General features: G+C 37.3%; 1 protein-coding gene and 1 non-coding gene across 2 annotated transcripts in view; one reads left to right on the top strand and one right to left on the bottom strand.

The window, feature by feature from the left end:
• Nucleotides 1-20,796, bottom strand: part of LRRC69 (leucine rich repeat containing 69) — a 58,278-nt gene that overhangs the window by 13,481 nt on the left and 24,001 nt on the right. The window contains exons 4-6 of the mRNA XM_036264314.1: nt 17,491-17,563; nt 5,778-5,973; nt 3,378-3,449 (exon numbers count right to left, since the gene is read on the bottom strand). Coding sequence (XP_036120207.1) covers nt 3,378-3,449; nt 5,778-5,973; nt 17,491-17,563 — 341 coding nt within the window. The remainder of the gene's footprint in view (nt 1-3,377; nt 3,450-5,777; nt 5,974-17,490; nt 17,564-20,796) is intronic.
• LOC118631968 lies at nt 7,135-7,241 on the top strand. Its single transcript, XR_004959952.1, has one exon. It is a non-coding gene; the product is annotated as a U6 spliceosomal RNA (small nuclear RNA).

Below are 20,796 nucleotides of genomic sequence, written 5' to 3'. Positions count from 1 at the left end.
GAATTGGTTTTTTAAAAATGAGAATCTTGTCATAATACAACCTTGCTTAAACCTTTTCAGGGCTCCCTCTTGTTCACAGGGTAAGTCCAAAACCCCAATATGTCATTTTGGTTTTCTTCAGCCTGTTTTTCCAACCATATATCTGGTAAGTCCTGCCTTCAACCTCATACACCAGCCATCCTGGGATCCATAGGGGTCTTATCTTACAGTTATTATTCATGCTATGCCCTTCTACTCACCCTACTCCTGGATCATCTCTTCAAGCCCAAAACATCACCACTCTAAGCTTCTCCAGTCTCTATCATGCCATCTATAAATTCTCTGAAAGGTCTATCTTTCCCTGCTAGGCTCAACTATCTAATCAAGCTCTAAGTTCAGTGCCTAGTACATAGCTGATGCCCAATAAATAAGTGATATATAAATTAATGTCTTCTCAAAAACCCCAGGCACACATAACATTTCCTGGGAAGTCAAGATTTGCAAAGGGCTTCCTCTCCAGGCCAGGTTAATTATTATAACTGTTCCTGCAAAGATGCATGCCTCAGGAATAATGTATAAATTCAGCCATATGTAAGTCCTCTGTTGCTTTGGACTAACCTAAATTAATCAAAAGAACTGGTTTAGCAAGAACATTGTTACTAAAAAAGGGTAAAAGAAAACTAAGATTTCACATGGACTCAAAAATAGAAGTGATAAATAATCAATGGCAATGAAGAGTATCATGTACTCTTCAGACCATCTCAAAGCTAACAGGGTTGCCCTTTAGCAAGAATTAGAATTTCTAGACAAGCTAAAGGTCAGCTATATTTTTTTCTGACATATCACCTCAGGCAAGAGAAACAAAAGAAAAAATAACCAAATGGGACTACATCAAACTACAAATTTTTACACAATATAGGAAGCCATCAACAAACAAAAGACAACCTACTGAATAGAAGAAGATATTTGCCCACAATATATCTGATAAGGAGTTAGCATCCAAAATTTATAAAGAATTCATACTGCTTGAACCAAAAAAATCAAATTAAAAAATGGGCAGACCTGCCCTGGCTGGTATGGCTCAGTTGGTTGAGTGTTGTCCATGCACCAAAAGGTTGCTCATGCACCAAAAGGTTGCTCATGCACCAAAAGGTTGCTCATTTTATTTCCAGTCAGGACACATCCATAGTCAACAAACAAGTGATGGTGAGGAAACCTTTGTGCACTGATGGTGGGAATGCAGACTGGTGCAGCCAGTAGAAAATAGTATGGAGGGTCCTCAAAGTATTAAAAATGGAACTACTTTATGATCCAGTGATTCCATTTCTAGGTATATAGCCAAAGAAACACAAACACTAATGCAAAAGAATACAGTGATACCTCGGTTCTCGAACGCCTCGGTTTTCGACCAAATCGGTATTTGACCAGGAGATTTGAGAAACTTTTGTCTCGGAATCCGAACAAATATTTGGAACTCGAACTTCCGAGATGAGCCGAGTTGAGCCGAATGGCGTTCATTCGGCCCAGCGCGCCTTGCTTGCGTCATCAGTGTGAGCGCAGAGAGAGAGTCACGCTTTGTGGAGTCACGCTTTCCTATTGGGTTTCATTGCTTCGGTTCTCGAACAATTCGGTTCTCGACCGTCCTCCTGGAACGAATTATGTTCGAGAACCGAGGTATCACTGTATATGCACCCCCTAAACTCATTGCAGCATTAGTTGTAATAGTCAAGATATGAAAGCAACCCAAGTGCCCATCAATATATGAGTGTATAAAAATGCTGAGCAATATACATAATGGAATATTACTTGGCCACACACAAAGAAACCTTATCATTTACAACAGCAGAGAAAGACCTAGAGGGTATTATGCTCAGTGAAATAAGTCAAAGACAAATACCATATAATTTCACTTATATGTGTGATCAAAAAAACAATATAAACAAACAATATAGAAACAGACTCATAGATACAGAGAACAGAGTGGTGGTTGCCAATGGGGAGGGATTTGGGGGGCTGCATGAAAAAGGTGAAGGGATTAAGAACTACTAATTGGTAGTCATGAAATAGTCACAGGATAGAAAGTATAGCATAAGGAATATAGTCAATAATACTGTAATAACCATGTACAGTGCCATGTGGGTACTTGAGATATCACAGGGTCCACTTTGCAAAATATATAATTACTCAACCACTATGCTGTACACCTGACACTAATACTATTGACAGATGAATAAATAAACAAAATGTGGCATATATATATGATGAAATGTTATTTAGTCTTGAAAGGGAAGAAAATTCTAGGCTATAACATACATAAACTTTGAAGACATTATGCTAGGTAAAATAAGCCAATATAATCACAAAAGGTCAAATACTGTATTATTCTATTTATATGAGGGACTTTGAGTAGTCGAATTTGTAAATACACAAAGTAGAATGCTCGTTGCCAAGTGCTGGGGAGGCAAGAACGGGGAGTGTTTAATGGGCATCATTTCAGTAGGAGAAGATGAAAATCTCTTGGATACAGATGGTCATGATGGTTGTATAACAACATGAATATGCTTATTGCCATATAACTGTACACTTAAACATGTTTAAAAGGATATATTTTATGTTATGTATATTTTAGCACAATAAAAAATCTGGACTTTTTCTAAAACACAGACATTATACTCATTTTTCATATCTGAGACATCTTTAGTGTAAAAAATTGCCATGGGGTAAAAAAAAAAAAAAAGACTTAAATCTCAATTTAGACTTGATCAATTAGAAAAAGTAATTAATGGGTCAACAACTATTTATTGAATACTTTCTGGATTGACGGGCTTTAATTATTACCTTTAATCATTCTAGTAGAAACATTCACTAGAATACAAAAATGCAACATGAAAAACTGCTATTTCTTTCCCAAAAGTTAGAATTTTCAAGACCAACTGCTTCTCGGTTATTTGAAATAAGGCCAAGTCAAAATTCATTTCCAAATAGAAAAAGGTACATTTGTTATTTTTCATAGTTTAAAAAGAACTAATACAAGTGTCACTCTGGATTCATTACAAGGGATAAAAATGTATGCTCTGGAAAATAATATTCTCAAAAGTGTGAGGCGACCAAAAACAGTATGTGATAACAAAAAACACTCATCATACAAATATATTAAAATATTTATGATAGCAATCAGAGTTCACGTAGTACAAACAAGTTCAGCGGGCATAGAACACAAAAGATGGAATGGAGAGAATAAGTTTCAAAATTCTAGAGTTAAAAAAAAAAACCTTTGAGTCATTTGTATAATTCAAAGTTTCAATCACTACAAGTTATACTAGCTGTCTGTATTTTTCTAATTCAAGTAGCATAAACAAAATTATTTTTCAATTATAATAGATGTTGACTCTACTTACTCTTGGTGGAAATATCCGAATGACATTTTCAGCTATGTCTAAGATTCTTAGGTTTTTAAGATCACACAATCCCTGTGTAGGAAAACAAAAGAAAGAGAGATTTAAGAATCTGTAAAATATGTAGAATTATAAATATTTCTTCTAAGTTTGAACTTGATGGTATTGACCATCTTTCTTAATTACCTGATCAGTTCTTTAGTACATCCTCCCCAAGGAGATCCTGGATTGTCAGATTCTTCATCTTTTCCATTTCCTCTGACCACTCCAGGGCAATATAACATGGTGACCAAGAGTTAGGCTGTTTGTAGGTTCAAACGTCACCTTTGACACTTACAACATAACTTTGGGTAAATTTCTTAATCTCTTTGTACTTCAATTTCTCCATTTGTAAAATGGAATTGCTAATGTCAGCCCCTATTTCAATGATTGTTGAATGAATTAAAGAAGTTACTAAGTGCTTACTAAAGGGCCCAATACCTAGTGAACAGTAAGTAGACATTACTATCATTAAAACAAAAAGAATCTTTGAGAAACAGAAAACAGGTGTAATCTTATTTGTCACTTTTGACAGTTCTACCATCATTAATTTCTTATCTTTCTTTTGCTTAGCACTGCACTAAGAGAACCCTTTCCTTGTAGAGTAAAGAAAAATCTGTTAGGGTCTCTATCTACATGCCTAATGTGACTGGATGAACATATACATTCATATACATGTGCAGACATACACACAATTTATAATGTACCAGAAAGTGATTCATAATTTTTTTCATTACAAAATAATTTAAGTATTTTTTGTTATGTCTTATCATTTACAATGCAGGCCAAAAAGAACAATGATGGACTGAATCATACTAAATGTACAAGGACATAAATGATCATAGGAATTCTTTATACAATAATTTAGGATAGGACTTATTAGAATTTAAATTTTTCAATGTCTAAACTCCTTGGAATTTATAAAATTATAGAAAGGGTACATTTAAGTCAGAAAGACATGGATTTTATTCGCTTCTCTGATCTTTGCAAATTGTGTTCAAGTCACATAATCTCTGTTCTTATTCTAAAATGGTATAACGAAAAGGAATAATAATAAGGGCTACATTTTAAAGTTGTTATAAACACTAAATAATATAATGCTTCATCATGATGATCGTGTTGCTATGGTTACAGCTTTCCTTTTTATTAAAGGAGTTATAATTTTAATAGATTCATTATGTAATTTAAAGATATTTTTACTTGTTTATAGAAATTAGGATTTGTAAAAAAATTTAAGAAAAAATATTTTGAAATATACTTATTTATAGCTTACACCTTGGTATATTTTCACATATTACGTTATGCCATGCACAGGATTTTTAAAGGGAATATTTTCCAAAAGAGAAAAATGAAATAGCAGGAATTGATTTGCTTTTTTATATCTCAATTTACTGTCTGACATGCATTCTCTCCTACCAAATTAATTTTAATTTGCATAAGTAGGAAAGGTGAACCCACTGACAGGTTCCTAGCAGGAAATAGTACTTTCAAACTGGGAAATCTGAGGGAAGTTTATGAAAGTCACTATTTTTAAAAGCTTGACAGGGTTTAGGAAAATATAAACCACAAAATGTAGCACCCTAATCCCACAAAGTTTCCAAAAGCTAGGAACAGCAGGAAGTGTTTTACCACCAAAGGCCTAAAGAGCCAACAGGAGCTGGTAATGGTCCGTATAGGAGCACCTGGCATCAGCTATGGCTTTTCCATAAAAGGTGTGCGGGAAGCTGGCAGCACCATCAGGCAGGTACTAGGGGAGCACCATAGGACATTCACTCTTCTGCTGTCCTTTCGCTTTGTGCTAGTGCCTCTCGTGGGCCATGTCCAAGAGGGAGCCAGAGGCCACAGGAGCTCAGTGATGCCGATACAGGTGACTCTCTCAGATGCAGAGTGGGTTGAAAAAAGATAAAGTGTGGAAATGAAGAAAAAAATGAACGCTCTCTTGCACATATTCAAAAACCAATATGTACTTATATCTTGTGCAGTGCATAGGGTTGCCAGATAAAATATAGAAGGCTCACTTAAATTTAAATTTCAAACAAACAATTTTTTTAGTATAAGTATGTCCCATGCAATATTTGCAACATACTTATACTAAAAAATTATTCATTGCTTATTTGAAATTCAGATTTAAGTGAGTATCCTGTATGTGTATTTACTACACCTGGCAGCCTTAGCCATGTGAAATAATCCAAGTTATAACTGCCCTTTGTCACAGGAATTTGGGAACTGACTGCATCTAATCAGAGGGAAAGCAAATGATGGTTTGTACTCACATACCCAAATCTATTCCATAATCCCTCCAAGACGGGTTGTAGTGAGAGTCCTTCCCCAACGAAAGAAAATTTGGTTTCTTGTTTTGCTTACCTCTGGCAAAACTTCAATATTGTTCCTGTTTAGAAGAAGCTTCTGGAGCCTCTTCAAGAACTTAATCTCTTCAGGTATGCAAATGAGCTGATTGTAGTTAAGCTGAAGTTCAGAAAGGTTTCTTAGAAAACAAAGTTGTCTAGGAATACTGGCTAGCTGGTTATGATTTATACTCAAATATATAAGGCTTTTTAATCTAAAAAATAAACAAAATATATGAATGAAACAAAAATAACAAAGTCTATTGTACAGACACTGCTTGTCAGAAGCCATATGTCAATTAACATTTTTCTAGCTCATCTGAGCTTTATTGTAGTCAAGTGTTCACAAGTACTGTGAATAATTTGAGCATAAAAAATCTTTGTTGTAATCAAACTTTTGAAGATAATTTATAATCAGATGGCTTACATTAAATGTATTTTATGTAACCAAACCCTAGATTTTAAAGAAAGAACATTCTATTTTCATTCTTTGTGCATAGACATTTGTTATATTGAAGAGGAAGTCAGAAAACAAGGGAGGACATATACGTGCACAAATGTACATATACACATAAACATGTGCATGGATATAGCTATAGGTGTAAATATAGATATAGTTACAGATTACATATCTTATACCAAATATTTATGAGAACCACTTAGTTCCTGTAGAAGACGCAAGATAGATAAAACGCAAATTCTGCCTTAATTGAGATATCATGATCTAGAACAGCAGTTTTCATCCTGTGGGTCGCGATCCCTTTGGGGGTTGAACGACCCTTTCACAGAGGTCTCCTAAGACATAATAGTAGCAAAATTACAGTTATGAAGTAGCAACGAAAATAATTTTATGGTTGGGATACACCACAACAAGAAGAACTGTATTAAAGGGTCGCGGCATTAGGAAGGTTGAAAACCACTGGTCTAGAAGGAAATATTACATAGAACCATAAAATGAGGACAGAAAAAGCCTTTGTACAGGGAGCAAAAGATTAAGAAAATTTGAATCTATAATTACAGACATAATACCTGAGGAGCATCACAAGCATTTTGGAAAAATTGACATTTGAACTTGGCCCTGAGTAAAAAAACTTATAAAATTAGGGCAACAGGAGGACATAGTAAGCTGAGAAAATATCAATATTTTGCAGAAAGAAACAGAAAGAAATTAGCCCTATTTGAGTACAATTACATGTTACTTAATCATCAGCACAATTCTAAGGTTGTACTTAACTGATTTTAATTCAGAAATGAGGAAAATAAGGGATCAGAGGCAGTAAATAAATATCTTATCCAAATTATCCATCCAGTACATAATAGTGTCAAGATGCAAATGAAGACACATCTACGAGCAAAGCTAATAATAAAAATATACAGTGCTCGCTTCAGCCGCACATGTGCTAAAACTGGAACTACACAGAGAAGATTATCATGGCCTTGGCACAAAGATGGCACCCGAAGTCATTAAATGTTCCCGATTTTAAAAAAGAAAAGAAAAGAAAAAATTATATAATGATCTCAAGATCCAATGTGTTATTAAAGTAATAACAGAATGAGGTGACCTTTTTAGACAGTTAAAAATGGAGGTCTGGAGGTTAGTGCTGATGAAAAGGATTTGGGGGAAGACTGTAAATGTGATAGTGGAAGCCGTGTTAATAGATGAGACTGATGGGAAGAAGAACAGCAGCAAAACGGGCGAGAGAAAGAAAAAGCCAATGGAAAGATTCTTGAGAAATGTGCACACCTGACAAAAAAAAAAAGATTAAGTACCCAGAGAAACCATGAATAGAGAAATAGAAGATGAACCAGATTAACAAGGACTCTCTAAAGGTAAACGAGTATTTCAACATTAAAGAGGTAGTCAGGACCTCAGCAGCATGGTGGCATAATTAGGGCCTCCAGATCTCTCCCCATGAAGTCACAAGTTGGACAGCTAGAATTCATGAAAGGATTTCCTGTTCAAGCACATCTGAGACATTGAGCAGAGACATCTGAAGGGGCATATCTGGGAAAACCGCTGAAACAGGACTGGGAGGGAGACGGACAGAGACAGAAGTCTCCTGCAGCCCAGCGCTCTCTGCAGCCCCAGAGGACACTGTAGCAGTAAAGGGCTGGGGTGCAGCTCCCACTGGGCAGACTAGACTGGACAGGAAGAAACAGCAATCTGTCTTGGGTGGCTGGCACATATTGAGAATTGGGCCCAGGGTTAGGGGCAGAGAAATGGTGCAAAAAAAAATAAAAAATTGCAGCACTCTAAAGCCTACAAGAATTGAACAAAGGATTCCAGAGACAGGCAATCAGCCCACCCCATATCCCTGTGGCCCACCGAGCAGTAAGTGGACAGTGAAAGGACTAACACCGAAAAGAAAAAGAAAAAATCCAGCCTAAGTGGTTTGTAATCATTGCTGCTAAGCCCATTACGTACAGCAGAACTGAGTTCCTGGAACTTGCTAACCTGTGACCCAACCATTCTGGTCCCCTTTTGGAACCTCCTAGTGGAAGCAGCTGAGTCAACTTGGAGCAACTCGCCGCAGCTTCTGACTACAGGAGAGTGGCACACAGGGCACACAGAAGATCCACCGCCTGCCCGTTCGATCCACGGAGTGGTTCCCTGGGTCTGAGATGACTGGGTAGTGGAGGGGATGCCCACCTACTGGGGAAAACAGAGGGTTTTGCATAGTTTAAGGGACACTGCCACACAGAGATCCAGACACCCCCCACCACACAGGTAAGAGAACAGAAAAACTGCTGCTTCAGCGCCATCTATTGGGAGGAAAAGAAAGCACCTCTACTTATCAACTAGAATTCTTTTAAAATGCAGCTTATATTATGCCCAAACAGAAAAGTAACCAGTCAACCACAATGAACAACCAAATAACAAAGGAATTCAGAAAGAAAATAAAAAATCTCCAGAAAATAAACTTAAAGACTTGGAAATATGTGATTTAAATGAATATTCAAGATTGCAGTTTTGAAAAACAACAAGATACAAGAAAACTCAGAAAGACAATTTAACAAACTCAGAAATAAAAGGAGTACTTTACCAAAGAGATTAAAAACTACAGGGAAAGCCTGGCTGGTTTTGCTCAGCAGTTAGAGCATCAGCCCGTGGACTGAAGAGTCCGGGGCATGTACCTGGGTTGCAGGTTCAATCCCCGACCACAGTGGGGATTGTGCGGGAGGTAATCAATTGATGTGTCTCTCTCATATCAATGTTTCTTTCTCTCTCTCACTCTCTCCCTCCCTTCCACTCTATCTAAGAAAAAAAAACTCAATGAAAAAATATCCTTGGGTGCGGATTAACAAACAAAACAAAAACTGTAGAGAAAGAACCAAACAAATACTGGAGCTGAAGAAGTCAATAAAAGAGATGAAGAATGAAATAGTGAGCTTAGAAAATAAAGCAGACCAGATGGAGGAAAGAATTAGTGATATCAAAGATAGAAACCTAGAAATGAGTCAGGCGGAAGAGGAAAAATTTGAGAGTAAAAAAATTTAAAGAACTCTATCAGAACTATCAGATTTCATCAGAAAGAGAAATATAATAATAATGCCTATACTAGAAGGAAAAGAAGAGAACAGAGATCTTATTTGAATAAATAGTTGATGAGAACTTCCCTAATCTATTGAAATAACTGGATCCTCAAATCCAAGAAGCTAAAAGAACACCTAATGATCTCAATCCAAAATAGCCTTCTCCAAGGCATGTTACAGAAAACCTATTTGAAGAAATAATAACAGAAAATTTCCCTAGCCTGGTGAACGGAAATGACACACAAGTTTAAGAAGCATAGAGAGTCCCAAGCAAGATGAACATAAAGAGAACCACAGCAAGACACATTGTAATTAAAATCACCAAGATTAAAGACAAAGAGAGAATCTTAAAGGCAGCAAGAGAGAAACAGTCAGTTACCTACAAGTAAGTTTCCATAAGGCTGTTTGCTGATTTCTCAATGGAAACACTTCAGGCCAGAAGGAAACAGCATGAAGTATTCAAAGTAATGAAAAGCAAGAAACTGTAACCAAGCCTGCTCTATCCAGAAAGACTATCATTTAAAATTGAAGGTGAAATAAAGAGCTTCCCAGACAAAAGGCTAAAGGAATTCATTACCAACAAACCAGGATTGTAAGAAATGCTAAAGGAACTTCTTTAAGAAGAAGAAACAGTGAGAGGGGAACATAAGAGCAAAGAAGAAAAATGGCAACAAATAAGTACCTATCAATAATAACCTTAAATGTTAATCAATTAAATGCTTTAATCAAAAGATATAGAGTAGCTGAATGAATAAGAAAGCATGATCCATATATATTCTGTCCACAGGAGACCTACCTCAGAACAAAAGACACACACAGGCTGAAAGTGAAGGGATGAAAAAAAATATTTTATGCAAACAAAAATGAAAAGAAAAGCTAGTGTAGCAATACTTACATCTGACGAAATGGATTTCAAAATAAACAACATAACAAGAGACAAAAATGTCACTACATAATAATAAAGTGATCGATCTAACAACAGGATATGACCCTTATAAACATATATGCTCCCAATATAGGAGCATATAAATATTATTAAAAAAAAAAAAAATCTCTTGGTGGACTTTAAAAGAGAGATCAACAGCAATACTGTTAACTGTCATCAATGGATTAATCATCCAGACAAAAAAATCAACAAGGAAACAGCAACCTTAAATGACACACAAGATCAGATTGATCCAACTGATATTTACAGAACATTTTATCCCAAAGCAGCAGAATATACATTCTTCTCAAGTGTACATGGAACATTCTCAAAGATAGACCACATGTTAGGACACAAAATGAGTCTTAACCCATTCAAGAAGTTAAAATCATATCAAGCATCTTCTCAGATCACAATGGCATGAAACTAGAAATCAGCCACAATAAAAAAGTGCCAAAATATTCAAGCACATGGAGGCTGAACAGCATGTTATTAAATAAGAAATGAGTTACCAATGACATCAAGAAAGAAATCAAAAGCTACCTGGAAACAAAAGAAAATGAACACACAACAACCCAAAATCTGTGGGACACAGCAAAAGCAGTCCTGAAAGGGAAGGTCATAGCATTACAGAGCTACTTAAAGAAGCAAGAAAAATCTCTAATAAACAATCTAACACTACAGATAAAGAAATTGGAAAAAGAATAGCAGGAAAAGCCCAGAGTGAGTAGAAGAAAGAAAATAATAAAGATCAGAGGAGAAATAAATGACACAGAAAAAAAAAAGACAAAACAAAGATCAATGAAACCAAAAGCTGATTCTTTGAAAAGATAAACCAGACTGCTGAACCCTTAACCAGACTCGTCAAGAAATAAAGAGAGAGGACTCAAATAAATAAAAAATAAATAAATAAATAAATAAATCAGAAATAAAAGAGGGGAGGTAATAACTAAAATTACAGAAATACAAATGATCGTAAGAAATTATTACAACTAACTATATGTCAAGAAAATGGACAACCTGGGCAAAATGGACAAATTCCTAGAAACATACAATCTTCCAAAACTGAAACAGGAGGAAGCAGAACACCTGAATAGACCTATAAATACTAATGAATAAAAGCAGTAATCAAAAAAAAAAAAAAAATTCCAGCAAAAAAAAAGTCCCAGACTGGATGGCTTCATGGGCAAATTTTGTCAAACATTCAAAGAAGAACTAAAACCTATCCTCCTCAAACTTTTACAAAAAATTCAAAAGAAGGTAAGACTTCCAAGCTTTAGAGGCCAACATTCTACTAATACCAAAACCAGATAAAGACACAACAAAGAAAGAAAATTATAAGCCAATATCCCTGATGAACACAGATGCTAAAATCCTTAATTAAATATTGCTGAATCAGATCTAGCAAAACATTAAAAAAATCATACACCATGATCAAGTGGGATTTATTCCAAGGATGCCAGGTTGGTACATTATTTGCAAACCAATATATGTGAGATATATAAATATATATTTATTTTATATATATATTTATTTTAAAATATATATATTTTATTTATATATATATAAAATGAAAGATAAAAATCACGTGATCATATCAACAGATGCAGAATAAGCAATCAATAAAATCCAGCACTCTTTTATGATCAGAAAACTCTCATCGAAGTGGGAATAGAAGGCTCATACTTAACATAATAAAGGCCATTTATGAAAAACCTATAGCCAACATCATAGTCAATGGACAAAAACTGAAAGCATTTCCTTAAGATTAGGACCTAGAAACAGATGCCCACTTTCACCACTCTTATTCAACATAGTACTGGAAGTTCTAGCCATAGTGATCAGACAAGAAGAAGAAATAAAAGGCATCTAACTTGGAAAGGAGGGAGTAAAACTGTCATTATTTGCAGATGACCTGATATTGTATATAAAAAACTCTAAAGACTCCACCAAAAAAACTACTAAATCTAATAAATGATATTGGAAAATTTGGAGAACACAAAATCTATATCCATAAATTTAAGGCATTTTTATACACAAATAATGAACTAGCAGAAAGAGAAACTAAAAAAACAAACTCATTTGTTATTGCAATAACAACAATAAAAATAAGGAACCTAGGAATAAATTCAACCTAGGTAAAAGACCTGTACTCGGGAAACTATAGGACATTGAAGAAAGAAATTAAGGAAGATACAAATAAGTACACGCATATATCATGTTCATGGATTGGAAGAATTAACATCATTAAAATGTCCATATTATCCAAAGTACTCTATAGATTCAATGAAATTACCATTAAACTAATGGCATATTTCACAGATCAAGAACAAACATTCTAAAAATTAGTATGGAACCAAAAAAAAACCCTGAATAGCCACAGCAATATTGAGAGATAAAAAAACACAAAGTTGGAGGAATCACAATACTGGATATCAAACTATACTACAAAGCCACTATAATCAAAGTAGCCAGGTACTGGCACAAGAATAGGCATATAGACCAATGGAACAAAACAGAGAATCCTCAAATCAATCCACCTCTTTATGATCAATTAATATTAGACAAAGGAGCCAAGAGCATATAATGGAGTAAAAACAGTTTCTTCAATAAATGGTGTTGGGGAAATTGGACAGGTACATGCAAAAAAATGAAATTATACCACCAACTTATACCGTATGTAATGACAAACTCAAAATGAACAAGAAACTTAAATTTAAGTCCCAAACCATAAAAATCCTAGAATAAAACATAGGCAGTAAAACCTCAGATATATCTTGAAGCAATATTTTTGCCAATATGTCTCCAAGGGCAAGGGAAACTCAGGAAAAGATAAATAAATGGGACTACCTCAAACTAAAAAACTTCTGCACAGCAAAAGAAAGCATCAACTAAATGAAAAGGGAACCCATTGTATGGGAGAATATATTTGCCAATGATACAAAATATATAAAGGACTCATATAACTCAACATGAGGAGGACAAACAATCCAATTCAAAAATGGGCAAAGGAGCCCAGCTGGTGTGGCTCAGTGGATTGATCATCATCCCATGGACTGAGGGCTCCCGCTTCAATTCCTGGCACATGCCCGGGGTTGCAGGCTCAATTACCAGTGGGGGGTGTACAGGAGGCAGCAGATCAATGTTTCTCTCACATCAATGTTTCTATATCTCTTTCCCTTCCTCTCTCTCTAAAAAATCAATAAAAACCTATTTTAAAATAAATGAATAAATATAAAAAACAGGATAGACACTTCTCCAAGGAGGACATACAGATGATGGCCAATAGACATATGAAAATATGCTTAACATCACTAGTCATCAGAGAGATGCAAATTAAAACTACAGTGAGGTATCACCTCACACCTGTCAGAATGGCTGCCATCAATAAATAAACAAACAACAAGTGCTTGCAGGAGTGTGGAGAAAAGGGAACCCTAGTGCACTGCTGGTGGGAATGCAGACTGGCGCAACCACTGTGAAAAACAGCATGGGGTTTCCTCAAGAAATTAAAAATGAAACTGCCTTTTGACCTAGCAATCCCACTTCTGGGAATATATCCTAAAGAATACCAAAACACCAATCAGAAAGAATATATGCACCCCTATACTTATAGCAGTATTATTTACAATAGCCAAGATCTGGAAACAGTCCAAGTGCCCATCACCAGATGAGTGGATAAAACACAATAGAATACTATGCAGCTTAAAAAAGAAAGAAAGGAACTTTTACCCTTTGTGACAGCATGGATGGACCTGGAGAGTATTACGTTAAGCGAAATAAGCCAGATTGAGAAAGACAAATACCGTAGGATCTCACTAATATGTGAAATCTAATAAACAAAATAAATGGATGAACAAAATGAAACCAGAAGCATGGATACATGGAACAAACTGACTGATGCTGAGGGGAGGGGGTTGAGGGTGACTGGATAAAAAAGGTGAAAAGATTAGGCAAAGAACATATAAGCATACTCAATGGGCACAGAAAATCGTGTGGTGGAGGCCTAGGGACGGTGAGGCAGGATGGGTGGAGATAAGAAAAAAGGTATAAAAGTGGGAACACCTGTAATCATGTGAACATTAAAAAGTTTTAATAAAATACAAAACAAACAAAAATAAGTAGACTTTTTCTTAAGGTCTACTTAAGATAAGATTAAATGGCTGAAAAGAAGGTAATTAAGGGAGGCTAAATTTCTCAGTAAAATAGGAAGCAAAGTCATTTATTTGCAGAGAGTATACAGGGTCAAAGAAGGATGACCCAGTGTTGAAAAAAAAAATGTATAGAATTCCCATGGAGAAAGGAATAGGGAATTTTCTTCACTAATAATTGTAGCAATCATTATTTTAATTGATTCTCCTCTGAATTACTATTATGGTATTTGGCTTTTTATTTTATTTTATTTTTGTTATTTTAAGGCACTAACTAAACTCAGAGTCTATTGTAAATGTGTCTGTCATTCACTTGGTTGAGTAAAAAAAGAGCAGAGGGAAGAAACAAGTACTCTCCTGTTGTTTCCACCTCCACAGAGCAGGGAGAACTATTCTTCCAAAAGAAAACTATAGGAGGTACGCTTACGGCTCTCCTTGCCTTTCTTCCTCACCAGAGGGTTACAGAAGAAATCCACTGATGGGCAACTCTGGAGAAAGAACTGAGGCCATTGACTTCGTCCCTGCTCCTCTCCCCTTCTTCCTTTCAGAGAGATCTGTCTCCAGGATGCCCATGTTCTCCGTCTCTCCCTGTGGGTGTAGATGTCTGCTGATGACAGTTGCCTAGGGCCGAAACTCTTGTCTGCCCAGATTTAACTCCAAGTCCTTGAACAAATACTCTGTAATTTTAATTAAGCCAAATAAAGAGAACTCCTCTCTCTCCCTCCTAGGTTCTGAACAAACTGAGAAATAAGACATGGTTTGCAGAAAGAAGAGAATCCGACATAAGCATAGAACTAACAGGATCTTTCTCAGGCTCCCTCTCAGCTCTCCCCTGAATTAAACACACCCATGCAGTTCTAGCCTTTCCTGCTCAGTAGCTGTTCAATTAATGGCAGAGCAAAAGGAGGATGCTGAGCATAAATGCTTGATGCTTTTCCCAAATTTACCACTAAGTCGATCTTTTGTGTCTAAAAAATAAATGAATGAGGGGGACAGAAAGAACAAAAATAACAACCAATAATAATAAAAGCTAACATCCATTAAGTACTTACTATGTTGCAGGCTCAACCCAAATGTCTTAGATTGGTTAGTGTATTAAGCTCATCAAAACAACCCTGTGAAATAGGTACTATTATTGTCCTCATTTTGCAGATGAAGGTTTCCCAAGGTCAGAAAATGGAATCATGCATGGAGAGGTAACCATTCAGCTTACATCTAAATCACAGCTAGAATACAGACAATCCAGAATTACCTGTAAAACAGTGTAGAACTATACGTTTTCTAATTCTATTTTTGCCAGTGAAAACTTTCATTCGCTTTTCTGACATAGCACCATAGATTTATATGGTTCCTTTAATATTGTATTTTGTACTCCAAACAGAGCTTACTAAATTGTGAAATTATAACATGTTACAGCAGCGGAGATTTTGAAGTTCACCTACTCAAAATTCTCCCATTAGAGATGAGAAAGCTAAGATATAGGACAATTAAATTACTTGCTCCAGGTCATAAGGCTGGTTGTACAAATATATGAACCTCGTTCACCAGATCTTCCAAGGTGTCCTTTTTTCATTATATCACCACATCAATCAATTGAATAAGTGAAAAAACAAGCAGAAACTATTGGCAATTTCATTGCTTTAGATACTCCTCTTCTTAAAAAGTTAAGTTGCTTCAAAATTTTTTCTGGTTGCTCTGACTTAAAACATTACTTTCTCGCCCTGGCCAGTTTGGCTCAGCGGTTAGAGCGTCTGCCTGCGGTCCAGAGAGACCTGGGTTCGGTTCCCGCTAAGGGCATGTACTTCGGCTGCAGTTTGTCCCCGGCCCTGGTTGGTCGTGCGGGTGGCAGCCACTCGATGTGTCCCTTTCGCATCGATGTTTCTCTCTCTCTCTCTCTCTTCTTCTCTCTCCCTCCCACTCTATCTGTACAAAAAATGGAAAAATGTCCTCGGGTGAGGATAAAAAAAAAAACATTACTTTCTCTGTAAAACTCTATCTGGGAGCCCTGGCCAGTGTGGTTCAATGGTTAGAGCCTCGGCCTGTGCACCAAAGGTCACAGGTTTTATTCCCAGTCACATGGTGCCTGGGTTGCAGATTCGATCTCCAGCCCCAGTTGGGGAATGTGCAGGAGGCAACCGATGGATGTGTGTCTCTCACATTGATGTCTCTCTCTCTCTCTCTCTCTCTCTCTCTCTCTCTCTCTCTCTCTCTCTCTCTTCCTCTCTCACTCCCTTTACTCCTCCCCCCTTCGTCCCTTCCACCCTCTCTAAAACAAAAACAAAAACAAAAAAAATCAGTGGAAAAAATATCTTCAGGTGAGGATTAACCAAAAAAAAATCTATCTGGGAAATAATACATTTGCTAAAGGTATGAACAAGTGAATTAGAATAGATGTTACAGAAAATCCTTTGTTGAGGACTCTTCATAGTTTTGTGTCCTCTTTTAAATATCTGGATGCTCTTAGCACTTTGATATGTCTGTTTCTGTTCACCAGGCAATAGTCTCCAAAGTAAACCGAGTAAGATTTCTCTCCATCTGTCAGAAGAAAAGCCCAAGACAGTGATTTGCGCGCAGAAGGATAAAGCCTTCAACTGGCTGCAGAAAGGCACTGTACTGGCAGCCTGTCTGTGCAGATGTGCAGGAAGGAGAAAAAGCATTTTGTTGTTGCTGCTGTGAATGATAATAAAATGTGAGTTGTTGGGTTTTTTAATGAAAATTATATCTTGATTTTAAATCCTTCGCTTTTATAATACCTTTTCTATAAAGCTGAAAATGAGTTACAATACTTATATGAAATAAAATTTACTATCACCAACTGTGTAGTGGAGCAATGTTCAAGAACTATAGAGTTGGGAGATCAATAACATGGTCAACTTTAGAACTTTATGTTTCAAACCACCACTTTTACACTTAACTACCAAGCTATGCTGTTTCTCGTTTCTCTGCAGTGCTTAAGGAATCATCTGCTTAGAATGAGAGGCTTGCATCAGTCCTTCAGATCCCCCTTTGCTATGTACAGATCCCACAAGGGCTTGAAGCTGGCATAAGATTTTGAGATGGCTCTGGCAGGCTGGAGGGTTAGGGGTGGGGGGTTAACTAAGTATCACTATAAAAAAAATTACCTGCAGATTTCTTCAGGGATGCATGTGAGCTGATTGTTGTTCAGATTAAGCAGGATCAAATTTTTCAAGCCATCTGTTAGAAAATAATTTTAGTCACTTTAGCTATACATTAGAAAATAATTTTTAGCCACTTCTCTATGTAACTGTTTTCCTTCTGATTTCTGGTCTTGTCCAAGGCTCTTTGGGTTGCTGGTAATAGATAATCTCTTAAAGTAGCTTAAACAAAACCAAAAAAAGGTGTATTTATCACAAAGGTTGCCTGAGGACAAAACACAGCCAAGTTACCATAACGTCAAACCAAAAGGACTGTAAAAGGCACTGGAACACAGATGTGGTGTGTGTTGTGTGTGTTTGTTTGTTTGTTTGTTTGTTTGTTTGTTTGTTTAACTCTGAATGGTAGTACCATACATATTTGTTGAGAGAATGAATGAAGTCCAAATGTTTTTCTTACTGGCGGCATTCATCCACTCAACAAAAAAAAACACCCATGGGGAACCAGTCAAACGCCCCATGCCCATGTGCATCTGTGAAGCCCACATTCAGCTCTGACAGGCCCAGCATGAGTGCACACCCAAGCCAACCAACACTGGCACACACAACACCATCCCTCTGCACATGTGCACACCTGTCTGTTTGGGGGCTCACCTCTCCTGCCCACAGTTCTGTATCCTGTGCACCACTGCACAGCACCTCTGTGAGATTATCCATGATGACAGTTTCTTGAGAGCTGAGCATGTTGGACTCCCTGGTGATGAGGATAAAGTAGATACAGAGTATGCTCAAGTGTCTGTGCATCTCTACAGCCAGAGTCTCCTTGAAGAGGGATGAGTAGATTTGCTCTGGGACATGGTACATGTACTTGTGATACTGTTATAATTAGTTAGTTATCAATAATAGGAAAGGAGCAAAGGGGGAAGCCAGATATTATAGGCCTGTTGTTTGGGCAGCTTCACTGGGAAGCTGCAATTTCACATTCCCCAGGGAACTACAGGCCCGTTCCCTGAAAAACCCTGAGGGAAAGGGTCCAACAAAGGGGAGATAGACACATGCACAGTAAAGTTGGAGTGACTAGGGAAAGTACCTGTCAGTCACACCTGGAAACAGAGATCATTGGTCAGAATGGCCACAGCCACTGCAAACCTGGCAAAATGTTGGACTATGTAATCTTCTAAACAAAGAAGTTTGCTCTCTCTCTTGTTGCTCTTGGCTCTTTGCTCTCTTGCATACACCTGTATGGCCCGCAGCCAGGCAAACCTCATACAAATGGACTAATGGGCTGCAGCAGGAAACACAAGCTAAACTAGCCTGATGCTTCACTGAACTCAGCTCCAATTGGAAAGGAAACTCGGACACTGGCTCTGATTTTAGCTCTGCTGAAGCCCCAGCTACACCTCTGCTATGACTGGATGAAGAGAAATGGAACAATGGAAACCCAGGGGTTTGATTCCACAGAAACAAAGCTTTCTACGATGTCTCATCCTCCCATGAGAGTCTCAGAGAATTCTTTTTCTTGGGATATCACATAAATCCACTCCCATGAGCAACAGGTAGGGCTAACAACCTCTCCCCACCAGTAACACTTGCAGATCTTCACCAGAGACTCAAAGGAGCAGGGAACTTGTTGCTATATTTTGTGGAGAACATCTCCTCACTGGTCACAGTTTCTGCACAGAACTCAAGACTAAGCCAATGTACTGGGGAGCTTTGTACTTGATCTTGTTCCCCCACTCTTTGTACTGGGTGTTATACTTGGCCATCTTCTAGGTCCTTGGGCCTTTGCTCTAACTACTGAGCCAAACCTGCCAGGGCTTGATTGGTTTCTTTTTTAATATGTTTTTATTGATTTCTTTTTTATCCTCACCCGAGGGCATTTTTTCATTTTTTGTTCAGATAGAACGGAGGGGGAGAGAGAGAGAGAGAAACATCGACATGAAAGGGACACATTGAGTGGCTGCCACCCGCACGACCAACCAGGGCCGGGGACACACTGCAACTAAGGTACATGCCCTTAGCAGGAACCAAACCCGGGTCTCTCTGGACCACAGGCCGATGCTCCAACCGCTGATCCAAACTGGCCAGGGCTGTTTTTATTGATTTTTTAGAGAGATAGGAAGGGAGAGATGGAAACCTCGATGTGAGAGAGAAACATCCATCGGCTGCCTCCTGCATGCACTCTACTGGGGATTGAGCCCACAACTCGGCATATGCCCTGAGTGGGGAATCAAACTGCAACCCTTCAACATGGGACAATGCTCCAACTGAGCCACACTGGCCAGGGTTGTCACAGTTTTTATTTCGAGTAAAAGGATTTCTTCAAAATACATGATCTAAGAATGTAAAGTACTTTAAAGAGATAGTAGCAGAGTCTATTTGTACTATTTGCCAAATATACCCCTAATTTAGTGCCCTATGAAATAATACTTTAATAAAGGCTGCTTGATGATAACAGTGACTATATATCGTACCCACATCTCAAAAGTTCACAGAACGTTGTAAATTCTATATCTCTAGTTTTACTACTGGGGACAAAGACACAGAGTGAGGAAGTGTTTTCCATGAGTTAATAGTGCTATAAAAATCACCTGAATTTATTTGTCATGTATTCGGTCCTTGAACTCATTCTACCTATAGTAAGTAGGTCAACTTTTATATTGAATAGAAAAAATTGTAAGTTTAAAGGAAGTACACACAAAAAAAATGCTAGTTATTGGATCCCTATCTTCTCCTTAAAGTTTTCCTCAAATTTATTTAAACCTAGCATCTTTTTTCGAATCTCCACCCAAGGACATTTTTTCCATTGATTTTTAGAGAGAGTGGAAGAGAGGGAGGAAGAGAGAGAGAGAGACATCGATGTGAGAGAGAGACACATTGATCAGTTGCCTCCCATATGCACCCCTGGAGCAGGGAATGGAACCTGCAACCCAGGTATGTGCCCTTGACCAGGAATTGAATGCTCAACCCTTCGATGCGAGGGCCAGCCCTCTAACCACGGAGCCACACCGGCCTGGGCGGCCTGGGCTACACTTAGCATCTTGATCAAAGATTGTGACTGAGTATCTGAGACAAAAATTAAAAATGTAAAGAAAAAAGAGAGCTGTGGGGAGCTTTCCTTGATTTGATTTTCAACTAATTTTTACTCTGGCACAAAGAAAGGACTCATAGATTCAAGAGCCTAAACATATACTGATTCTGAAAAAGGGAAAATTCACAAACACCAACGCTTACTTCTCATCTTAGGTCTACGTCTAAAGAAATATATAATACAATAGCTAAAAAAAAAGTCCCCAAATTTCTCAACTTCAAGAG

Source organism: Molossus molossus, unplaced genomic scaffold, assembly GCF_014108415.1.
Source record: "Molossus molossus isolate mMolMol1 unplaced genomic scaffold, mMolMol1.p scaffold_m16_p_16, whole genome shotgun sequence".
NCBI lineage: Eukaryota > Metazoa > Chordata > Mammalia > Chiroptera > Molossidae > Molossus > Molossus molossus.
Note: the sequence above shows the minus strand (reverse complement) of the source record. Positions and strands in the feature narration are given on the sequence as shown.